Source organism: Bacillus rossius, assembly GCF_032445375.1.
Source record: "Bacillus rossius redtenbacheri isolate Brsri chromosome 9 unlocalized genomic scaffold, Brsri_v3 Brsri_v3_scf9_1, whole genome shotgun sequence".
NCBI lineage: Eukaryota > Metazoa > Arthropoda > Insecta > Phasmatodea > Bacillidae > Bacillus > Bacillus rossius.
In genome coordinates this window covers 19,991,343-20,002,779 of record NW_026962012.1, presented here as the reverse complement: position 1 = coordinate 20,002,779, position 11,437 = coordinate 19,991,343, and the positions used below count along the sequence as shown (strand labels likewise).

The following is an 11,437-nucleotide window of genomic DNA, read 5'->3' as shown; positions in this document are numbered from 1 at the left end:
AATTCCTCATTACTGTTCTCTACCAGTTTGTTACAGGCAGAACTACTTAATAAAAATTGGGAACTTTACATCAGGTAGATGTCTATATCACAGACCCCCCTAAGCTGGGATGTTGAGCCCTCTACTCTTCATTCTTTATACACAAGACCTTATATTCAACATTGGCCCCTACATCAAATCCATTGCATGTGCTGATTATATATTTCTGTATTATTTGTCAGATACTATCTCCAATGCAGTGGAACATATGGCCAGCTCTATCCAACATTTGAAAAATGGGAAACTGACAATAACCTTACAGTATCAATTGAGAAGACTAGGATTGTACTATTTACAAAAAAAAAAAAAAAAAAAAACTATTTTCCTTCCTCAATCTGAGCATATTCAACTACAGAATATCGCTTTTAATCTGCTCGTCCAAAGCTGCCACGCAGTCTCGCTGTTTACGAACTTCACATCAGGCTTGTGACGTCATCGTCAACACTATAGTATCTATAGCATTTATGCAGCATCCCTCTTCAGCTTCTGTATAACTTCTGAGAAGAATTCCGAATTCCTTGCTCGCTACTGCTGTAAAATATGGAGTATCAGACTTGATTATGGCTGCATTGGAGACGAAGGCCAATATTCAATGTGAAGAAGAAGAAGAAAATAAATATCGGATATGTTTGTTCAGTTAATCTAGTATGACTAAAATATTAAAAATAGAATTAAATTCATTAGTGGACTCCAGGTCAGGATTAACTGAGTAGTGTGGTACCACCGTTTGAGGTGAGTTAACAGGTTGTCAGCCATTGTGATTTTTAAATGTCAGACTTTTTTTTTTTTTAATTGATTAGGCGTTGGTTTGATGTTTTAATTCAAATTTATTTTCAATGGGTCTTGGTTCTAGTTCTGTTGTCGACATGAGTGGGCCAGTTGCTGTGAAGGTGAAGAATATTATCGACAGCGATACCGTGGTTATTTTCTCGAAAAGTTATTGCCCTTACTGTAAAATGGCAAAAGAGGTAAGTGAATCTTCAATTTTTTTTACTTTTCGACTTCGCTAACAACAAATAACGCACAACATTGTCATGGCCGGATCATTTTACAGATCACATGATGTAACTAATAAAAGGTAATATCTCTGAAGCCATTATAAATTTTGAAGAAACTTTTTTTCAGGTTAAGTAGAACATCTTAAGTGTTCCAAAGAAACATTCTGATTTTTTTTTTTACGTAAACGCTGCTGCTTTAGAAATGTATTAACACGCATATGAATTTAAAGAAGTGTAGCATAGTAATATTAAAGTAAAGAGTTATGACCTTGAACTCCAGTCAACTATCCCATTAAAAAAACACATTATAAGAGGACAGTAGTTCGTAATGCTACAACCTATGAATCGTTAAATAAAATTTCAGTAATTCTTGGATATCGCGGCTTTTTAGAATGGAAAGAAAAAAATTGGAAAACATGTTTTTCACACACTAGGTATTTAAGTCCCTAAATTTACTCCAAAGGGATGGTTTCATAATTCTTACTAGTTTGTGAAAAAAATTATTTTTTTATATCTTACATTACAATATTACCTGTGCTTTTATGCAATTCATTGTTTACTCGCGAAAAATAGGAATACATGTTTTCCATATACTTTAAATATTCCTCAATTTACCCTGCATGGAAGGTGTATTATTTCCTACTGGTTTGTGAAAAAAATAACAGTACATTTTACAGCTTGCATTAAAATACCTTTATAGTCATTCTATCGCTGACATTCATTGTTTACTTACCCATGTGGGTTTTTTGTTTTTGTTTGTAGAACTTTAGTCAATATATTATATGTGGCTTTTAATGTACTTTGTAATGAAATAAATTATAAAAATACAGTATTTGAATACTAATGTCTGATGGATTAAGTTTTATTACAATAGAGCTAAGACATGCAGACAATGCATTTATGATATAAAGAAGATTTTATACGTCAATTACAAATTTTTTTAAGGCGTTTTCTGTTTATGAAATCAAATCTCTCATAATAATATTATGAGAGATTTGATTTCATAAACAGAAAACTCCTTAAAAAAATTTGTAATTAACTTTGTTAACTCTGTTAACTTGTGATTATTTTAGCTTCTTGTTAGGAAATATGCCAATGGTATTACGAATGAAGGTTTATTATAATTACATTTAGTTGATTGGTCCAGATTGAAATGTAGCAATGTGCTTACGCATTATAATGACTTGAAATGTAGAGTTATAGTATGAGTCGCGGTGAGTGGTGGAGTGACGTGTGTCGGTGAGTGAGGCGGAGGGCCGGGGCGGAGGCTGGGAGGCTGGCAGGCGTGTCTGGCTGCAGGTGTTTGACAAGCTGTGCCAGAAGTACACGGCGGTGGAGCTGAACGAGCTGGACGACGGGGACAGCATGCAGGCCGTGCTGGGCGAGCTGACGGGGGCCAAGACTGTGAGTTGCCCCCGGTCTCCTCCGTGGAGTTTTATAAATCCCCCAATTACACATCTTGCTTCAAATTACATTTGCAATAATGGTTATTAATGTAGGATCGTTAAATTCACCATTCTTACTCCGAAATTGTATGAATTATTATTCAAATATCACTCATAAAATATAATTAAATGTCCAGAAGTACCTGCAAATTTATGTTAGAAGTGGAAAAAATGAATTACCAAAAATTTTAACATCGGTTCAGGAATCCTATTATAACTTTTTTTCTGTTAATCTTTACAATCTTGGGCTTGGTACCATTAGGAAGAGCACAAAATTTGCAACAAAATGGTGAAATAAAATTTGTGGATATCTTTATAAAATGAGTTCTTTGTGAAAGAAGTGGTTAAGATGATTGTAAATCAGTTTTAATATTACAAAATAATTTGTAGCCTACATGTAAAAGCAAATACCTATGTAGTAAAATTTTTATTGGAAAAATGTTAAAATAATGATTTGATATGGAATACACATTTAATGTACTGTAGGCCTAGATATGAAAATTACAAATGGAAAGGAGAAAAAAATGTTTGAAGAAAAGTAATGGTTTAATTAATGCTTGGTCACTCAATCAGTTTGCATATATTGCATCTTCTTGCTGAAATGTAGATGATGTAATATCATCTAAATGTTTACTGCAGGTGATCTCATGGAAGATATCAGTCAGTCACAGGTTGTCCAGTGTGTGGGAGTCTTAGGAGCTGCTATTTCTCTGTGCACTTCAACAAGTTGTCTGGGATTGTCTAACATACGACTGTTAATGTTTGAGTGTTGACATGTAGCTGGTTTTATTTATTTATTTTTTATAAGTTATTTGCTTTGTGTTTTCTGACTAAGTAGGTAAAATGAACAGTTTTTTTTTATAATCTACAATGGCTACCAATTTATATGAAAAGTATAGTGTAGCTCTTTTTATTAATTCTGTTTATGATATAAATACATACACAGGCATGAAGATAATTCTTAATATTGCTGAACTTCCTGATAAAGAAAAAAAAAATTCTGCTTTGAAAGTAGGTATATATGTTCACACCCAAAACATCACTCATTAAATATTAAAGGGAAGCTTTTAAAAATGTTGTAACTCAGCAAAGAAACACAAAGGTCTTTAAAAAGTGGCATAAGACCTATATCTCTTAACATGGCCAAAGATGCGAAAAAGGAAAGCTGATGTTTTGTTAGTTCCTGGACAAAAGCTGTGTTCCAACTGTAGGATGAAGTTATTTCGAGAACAAGAGTTTGAATATACACAGAATAATTCTAAGGAAGAGGAAGGCCCAGACCCTCCCAGGCTTACACCTACGAAGGAAGACTTTAGTGACACTACACCGTTTGAAAAGGAAGATTTGAATTTAAGCATGAGTACTCTTGATGTATCAACCTTAAAACTAAAAGGACTTTCAAAATGTTCAAAATCAGTGTATGGTAAAAGAAAGATAGCTGAAGTCAAAAGTAAAGTGAAATCAAAAGAAGCAGCAGTTTTGAAGCTACCAGAAGATGAATTGCAGTCTGAAGGAAGTACTGATGTAGACTTACCGGAAGAGTCAGTTGTTTAGAGGAATGCAAGTGGCTTAGATTTTCTAATCAGTCAGATGAAAGAAAAATTTAAGTATGCAATATCCATAAGGGAGTTACGCAATTTGTCAGTTGCACCTAATTTCTGGCCATGAAAAAATTTTCAACACAATTCAATGTTTCTGAGTACATAGCAAGAAAATCACGCCAGTTGATGCAAGAGAAGAAAATAAATGTTTATATCCTGAGCCTTTGCAAGGTCGAAAAATTTCTGCTGAAGTTGTTGAAAAAGTTACCAATTGTTATCTAGCAGATGCAAACAGCAAACTAATGCCAGGTGCCAAAGATAAGGTTAGTGTACACAGAAATGTTTTTGAACAAAAGCACCTAATACTCTGCAATCTTAAGGAACTACACACGGCATACAGAGAGAAATTTACTTGTGGTAAAGTAGGATGTTCTAAATTCTGTGAGCTGCAGCGGAAATAGTGTGTCACAGTTGGTCAGCCAGGCACACATTCGGACCGTGTTTGCTCAGTACACCAGCATCCAATCCTTCTTTTAAGTGCTATGAATTTATAAAAATGAAAGCTAAAGGACCTTATCAATTTTCTGGTATGTGATAGTGAAAACCGTGATTGCATGTTAAGAACATGTTTGTCTAATGTTAAAATTCTGAAAAAGTACAAAAATACGTAAAAAAACATTTTTACTGACTTTGATGATGAAAATGAAATTCAGTTTTCACAATGGGTAACTACTGATCGCAGCCATTTACAAACGTTGGTCCTTCCTTTATGTGAGTTTATTTATCTGCTTTTGAAGAAACTGGCTGCTCTAATATCACGCTCATTTATCTCTAAACAGCAGTCAAACTATGTGAAACAGAGGAAAGAAAACATTCAGCCAAATGAAATAGTACTAGTTTTCATGGACTTTGCAGACAACTATTCTTATGTTATCCAATATGAAATTCAGTCTTATCATTGTGTGCATTCTACTTGCACATTACATCCAGTAATTCTGTACTTCAGAAAGGATGGAGACACATGTAATATGTCTTTGTGCTTTATCTCAGACTACCTAAACCATGATGTTCTCTTTGTATTAATTGAGTATATCACAGAGGGTAGTGCAGCACAATACAAGAATTTAAAAAGTTTGGTCAACCTCTGCTATCACTTAGAAGATTTTGATTTAAAAGCTTCACGGACCCTTCATGCAACAAGTCCTGGTAAACAGCTTGTGACGGTGTTGGAGGATGTGTTAAAAAGACAGTATCTACACTAGGCGCAATATAACTCCGAGCTGGAGCTACGTCACACATGAGTAGGGACTGCAACACGTGTGGGGGATCGGGTGAATGAGGAGGGGGTATAAGCAGATACGGCGACCTTTCACAGCAGGTAGAGAAAAGCAGAAAACATTGACCACTTACCACTGACGTTCCAAGCACTACCTCAGTTCTTCAACGCCACTGACTGTTCCATCCGAAGAGTCTGATGTGTAAACGTCACTGCTGTCACTGTTTGCATCACCTAACTGAACAATCGCTTTATCAATTTCAATGTCAAAACGCACATCCTTATCCCAGTATTCATTCTCGAGTGTCTTGACGTGATTGCAAATTGGTATCCAATCTTATGGACCCATTCGGTTAAATATCTCCTCGCAAAGTTTTTTTACATTTGCCAAATTGCAAGTAACATTTCTTGAAGCAACTTCACCTTTAACTTTAGCCCATATGAATTCTATCGGATTCAAATCCTGATGATAAGGGGGCAGACGGAGTAATGTGTGGCCACTATTTACCAATAGTCTGTCTGCCGAGTACTGCACTTGTGAAGGTTTGTGCTTCTTTATGAGGTTATACAAGTTTGGTTTGAGCATGTCGCTAGTAAAGGAAATATTCTCCTTAACCACTGATGCATTTCCAATTTTGTCGAGCTGGAGGTAGGCGTTTTATTTATTTTTACATTGTGATAGGGAGCATTATCTATCACAACAACACTGTTTGGTGGAAGATTTGGTATTAATTGTTTGGTGAGCCATTTTTCATAATTATCTTTATTCATGTTTTTGTGATAATCCCCTGTTGCCTGGTGCATTTCCACATTGCAAGAGCATTTGGGATAAAACCTTTTTCGCCACCTGCGTGAATCATTATTAATCTTTGACCCTTCGCGACAGGCACTAGTAAACCATTTGAGGACATGACACTCCACATTTTATTTTTTACATGAGATGACAATATGTACGACTCATCCATGTATATAATTGTGCTTTCATCGTTTCTATATTGACGCATACTCTTGAGATATTCTATACGTTTTTGCCGAATATCTGATTTTTCTATTAAAAGTAAGCGCTGCAATTTGGTTTTCTGCCACCTGAATCCTAGCTTCTTCAAAGTCGTCCTTAAGGTTGTATTGCTACCTTGGTAATTTATGTCATTCTTTAGTTTACGTCGTACAGTTTCGACAGTCTGCACACGTTTTTCAAGTAAGTAAAAATTGTACACAGTACGTCGTACCACAGCTTCATCAAAGGTGTCAAGTTCGTGTTTACATGTTTTCTTTCGCTTCTTGTTGGGCGTCTCGAAAGATGTTCCTTCACCAGCTTCATTCCTCTTAGCCTCCCTTTTAATTGTTTGTACAGTCGTGCGAGACACACCCGTTGCCTTAGCTGTTCTCAGCTGTGCTTTCTCTAGTGAAATGGAGGGTTCCTGCAATCGCGCTTCATTTTCCATAAACTGCAGAACATTATAGACTATTTCCCGTGCCTGCGATTGCAGTTTTTTACTCTTAACTTTTGACAACACTGGAGGCATTTTATGTATAAAGTTGTACTTTACTGAAGTACTGCACTACCTACATATGTAACACTGGCTCTGAACAAAAGTGATACACTACATGCACACAAACCTCAGATCCAAACTGTAAACGAAAATATTTAGTAAGTACCACGGATGTGTTAACGAACGTATTTGTCGGATTTCACCGAAGTACTAAGTGTTCACTCTGTGCAGTAGCGTGTAGCCCCTGTTATCAAGTTACGCATTATCGCTCGTTGCCGCGTCACGTCTGCCTTCCCCAATGTCGGGACTCACATACACACAACGATTTTCTAACCGTCACCCAGGCTCGGAGTCATGTTGCGTCTACTTTACGTTTGGGTTGCTACTTGCTTGTTTCACACTCTGCAATAGTATATAGTTGTGAGCTTCAACTCCACTCCCTTCTTGTGGCCAGTCCAGTTTGCATGCCTCTCAACTTAAACTGGGGAGCGACTCTTCCGAGTCAGGCAGCGTCCGTCTCTCTCCCTGTCTCCCAGAGCCGAGCTCACTGCGCTGAGACACTTGCAAGGCGGGGCTGGGCGGGAACGGTGAAGAGAAGACTGGTGCGTCCAGGTGTTGTGTGTGTGGTGGACGAGAGAGCAGTGAGAGGCAGTGTCGAGCCGAGCTCCAGTGCGGAGGGTGAACTGTGGACTGACAATTAAATAAAACTGTATTTAATTCATCGGCATATCCTTCCCTGACCAGTTTCCCCACTAGTAACATAACGTCGGCTTACTTCTAAAACCTCGTAAGTCCGTTTTTCCCAGTTTTATATTCCGGATGTGTTTGGTGTATTTTTTCATTTTTTCATAGTGCATATGCTGATAAAACCTCGTAAGTCAACTCTACTTAAGTCTCTTTTCTATTCACAAATTATAAAGCCTCGCATCTTTGTCAGTCGAAACTGTGCTCCAAAAGCTCAAAGTTCTCCTGTAAAATTGACTGAAATGGAGTTACGAGGTTTTAGAACTAAGCTGACGATAAATTCCTGTGTTATGAAGTTTAGTATTAATGTAATTTATTTATAAACATGTTATTTTTTTAATTTAGCTTAGTTAATAAAACATGTAGTACACAACAGAGACATGATGTGTGGTGGTTGTTGATCCGGGAGTGCGCTGTGCTGTGCGCAGGTGCCGCGCGTGTTCGTGAAGGGGGAGTGCCTGGGCGGGGGCACGGATGTGAAGCAGCTGTACGAGTCGGGCCAGCTGGTGGCCAAGCTGCAGTAGCGCGCCTGCGCCGTGTGGATGACCTGACAAATTTTTTTGGAAATTGTGGCTAATGGAGTACCTATTTGGGTTTTGGTGTGAGCAGTTTTTTTTATAAATGTTTTCCTCTGTCATAGTTTATCGATGCATTTAATGGATGTTGTTTTCTCCAAGCAGTGCTTCTGTAAATGAATGAATTACTTATAATTTGGCAAATAAAAAAAAATTCCATTATGAAGAATATTTGTTTGTTTCAAAACATACGGGGTCGTCCATTAATCACGTGATGTTTTTTTAAACAAATTTTTAACCCCCCCTCCCCCCTAGTGATTTGTGGTGAGGTTTTATTTAGACCCCCTTCCCACACACCCCCCTCCCTCAATAAATCACGTTTATTTTTTTGGTACAGTACACTCCCTATTTAACGCGGTTGTCGGGGGACATAACTTTTACCCGCGTTGTTGCATAACCGCGATGTTTCGATGTGACCAAGGTCAAAAGGCATAAAACACCGCCTGTGTTCTAATAGGTCGGCAAGCACGCACAGTGCGGACTTTGCATCCGCAGTTTTCACTAAACGCGGGTGAAAAAATAAAAATAATAAATTTTAAAGATAAATATTAAATGTTGAATTTTATTTTTTATTTTTCCGCATGCCGCGCACAGTTTGTCGCACGGCCTACGAGCGCGCCACACGCCGCCATACACACGTGCGGCACACAAGCTGCTGCCAGTCTCGTGGTGTCAGCCACAGTATCTGCTTCGTCTGAGTGTCCGTAACAAAGTAAGTGCAGTGTGTGCGATTACACACGATTCTGTGGTCAAAGTCTTCTAAATAGAAAGGCCATAGTAATACTTCAAACCGAATATGAATCGCAAAGTACCGAGTTTGATTGACAAAATAAAAATTCTAGATTTACGTACTTACAGATAGCGTGTCTTTTGCAGAAGTATGCAGCAGATACGTGAAAAACGATTCTAGCATTCGTACAATATAAAATAAAGAATCGTCTATCGTGTAAAGTGGTTAAACTTTGTTATCCATGCTTACAGTAAATTATAAATGGTCACATGTGGGATACAAAATTTGCGCCAAAATAATTTTAGCGCAATCAGTGGCGCCGTATTAAAAAGTCTGTTAAACGTTGTCTTTACTTATTCCATCAAACGCTGTGTCGAGTTGCTGAGTGTGTGTGGCTCGGATCGGCAAGTGTTATATTCCCCAGCCTCTGGTTAAAGGTCGGGAGGCCGCTACACATAAACATTTCCGGGGCTTGTTTACTACCTCACGGCAAAAGTGGTACAGTATGGTTCACGTAAGTATTGAACCACTGGGAATTCCTCGGCAAAGATTAAAAATACGCTAGCTGATTTACTTTACTATTTAATGTTAAAACATTATACCAAAGTAAAAAGATGAACGTGTATAATACAACGAATAATATTACGTCTGTAGGTTCAAGTTGTAACAAAACATTTATATGTCTCCGCTTGTCAACACACGTGACCACGAGAAGTGTGCAGACGGAAATGAGTGAACTACTCAAGGTCACCATACTTCCCCCCTTTCGGCTTAATCGCCCCTCTCATCACTGGCGCTTATATTCCACTCCTCCCATCTACCCGGGTGTCTTGGTCGCATATTCTCGGCTCGCCTCTCCCCTCCCAGCGCTGGCCGTCAACCAAACCTATCCAAAATCAATCCCCAGCCGAGTCACGCTGGATAATGTCGCTGGACGGTGGGCTTTATCGGGTCCCCTTTCCGATGCTTTATTTGTGGGTTAAAAAAAAAATGTTAAGAACTAGTGTTTCAGAAAATAACACTGGGCTGGATTGGACCATAATTTGAAAACACTACAAGATAGAGGAATAATGTACGGAGATATCTTGTTTAGAATTTCACTGCGGACATTTTCTACGCCTAGGATTTTTTCTTCCCGATGCTTAGTTTGTGAGTTACAAAGCAAAATTATCCTAATCGGCTGTCAACCATTTATTCCATTATTATTACAGTAGAAACTCGTTAATCCGTGACGATTTAAAAGTGCAGAAAAAAAAAGAGAAGTAAAAATTTGTCAGCGCTTAAAATTAACGTCAAACTCTGCAACGTTGTTTGTACCGACCCTTTGTGTCGTCCCCCTTTCAGCTGTCACATTTGTCACTCTTTAAACTTGAGGGGGATGTCCTGACTTCTGCTTCCCGTCTCCCTTTGTTTGTTTCCACCCGCCAACGCACCAACGCACGGCAGGCACCTGGCGAGTGACGTGTCTGGCTGGCATTCGGCTGGACGAAGTGGGATGAGTTGGGGGGGGGGGGGGGGGGGGGGGTTGGGGGCTACCCAAAATTGATGTGTGCAAGTTCAGCACGATCTTATCTTTCTCTCTTCGGCTGTTGTAAATGACCGTGAACTAATGGCTAGGCAGTGCCGTATTTTTTTAAGCCCAGACTAATTCGAAGACGGTCCTTACCTTGAACGGATTATCCGGGTTTATTACTTTTTTTACAGGATTTTAACTATCCGGGCATCGGCGGGTCCCAATTAACACGAATAATGGAGAGTTTAATATTTTTTATCCATCTGCTGCCAAGGCGCAGTAAGCCTCGGTAGACGTTACGTCACATGACCTTGGCCTTAACCCAGCTGCACGCCGGTGTCTGAGAAGCTTGACAAGACCTTCCAGGCTTTTAATCGCTAGTCCGTGAAATTCGGTAATCCGTGATTATCTCGGTCCCGACCATCACGAATTAACGAGGTTCTACTGTGTTATTAGTATTATTATTAATTTCTGATTGGGGGACATGGTTTGACCCGCGATATACCCGATTCCGCGATCTATCGGGGCGCGGTATACCGGGAGTTTACTGTACAAAATATTTTTAAAAATTTCAGAATATTATCTTTAAATATAGCTATAATCTAATTTAATTCTGGAAAATTAAGCACAGTGATAAAAATGTCCAGACACACATTAAGGTTGCAGGTTTATTCTCACTGGCATAAAAATAATAAAGGAAAGGCTTATATGTGATTTACGCATGTATTCGGCGCCAAAATCACAGTCTTACTGGCAAGCCGAGCCGGGTGGTTCATGTTGCGGCGGGCAGGGATATTGTTGCCTGGCTACGGCGAGTCAGGTCACGCGTCGCTTTTCGGTTTAGTAGAAATCGCGCGAAAAAATAAATACATGTGATATCTCTCTACACCCCTACTCCCCCCTTGTGATTTTTCGTGATTTTTCACGGAACCCCCCCCTCCCCCCTTTTTCGAGCCTCACGTGATTAATGGACGATCCCTAAGGAGAGGTTTTGATGCGTATCTTCTGTGATATCCTTGTCATGTTGTGCCATGCTCTTGACCAGATGTTGTGGTGTGGACATTAACGACGGAGGGACGTTTC

The 11,437-nt window shown here is 38.8% G+C and overlaps 1 protein-coding gene across 2 annotated transcripts; it reads left to right on the top strand.

Moving 5' to 3' along the window:
* Nucleotides 1-587: 587 nt before the first annotated feature.
* On the top strand, nt 588-8,280 carry LOC134542565 (uncharacterized). Of its 2 annotated transcripts, XM_063386936.1 has the most exons (4): nt 588-771; nt 893-1,007; nt 2,337-2,441; nt 7,965-8,280. In XM_063386936.1, exons 2-4 carry the CDS (start codon nt 906-908, stop codon nt 8,058-8,060), a joined length of 303 nt encoding a protein of 100 aa, XP_063243006.1. In that variant the 5' UTR covers nt 588-771; nt 893-905; the 3' UTR covers nt 8,061-8,280. The 2 variants fall into 2 exon arrangements, with proteins under 2 accessions (XP_063243006.1, XP_063243004.1); XM_063386934.1 differs by lacking the exon at nt 588-771 and having other exon boundaries at nt 810-1,007.
* Nucleotides 8,281-11,437: the final 3,157 nt, after the last annotated feature.

Coding starts and splice junctions, on each gene's coding strand:
- LOC134542565 (XM_063386934.1), top strand. CDS start 876: ATGGGTCTTGGTTCTAGTTCTGTTGTCGACATGAGTGGGCCAGTTGCT. Junction 1,008..2,336: donor ACTGTAAAATGGCAAAAGAG/GTAAGTGAATCT, acceptor GTCTGGCTGCAG/GTGTTTGACAAGCTGTGCCA. Junction 2,442..7,964: donor AGCTGACGGGGGCCAAGACT/GTGAGTTGCCCC, acceptor TGCTGTGCGCAG/GTGCCGCGCGTGTTCGTGAA.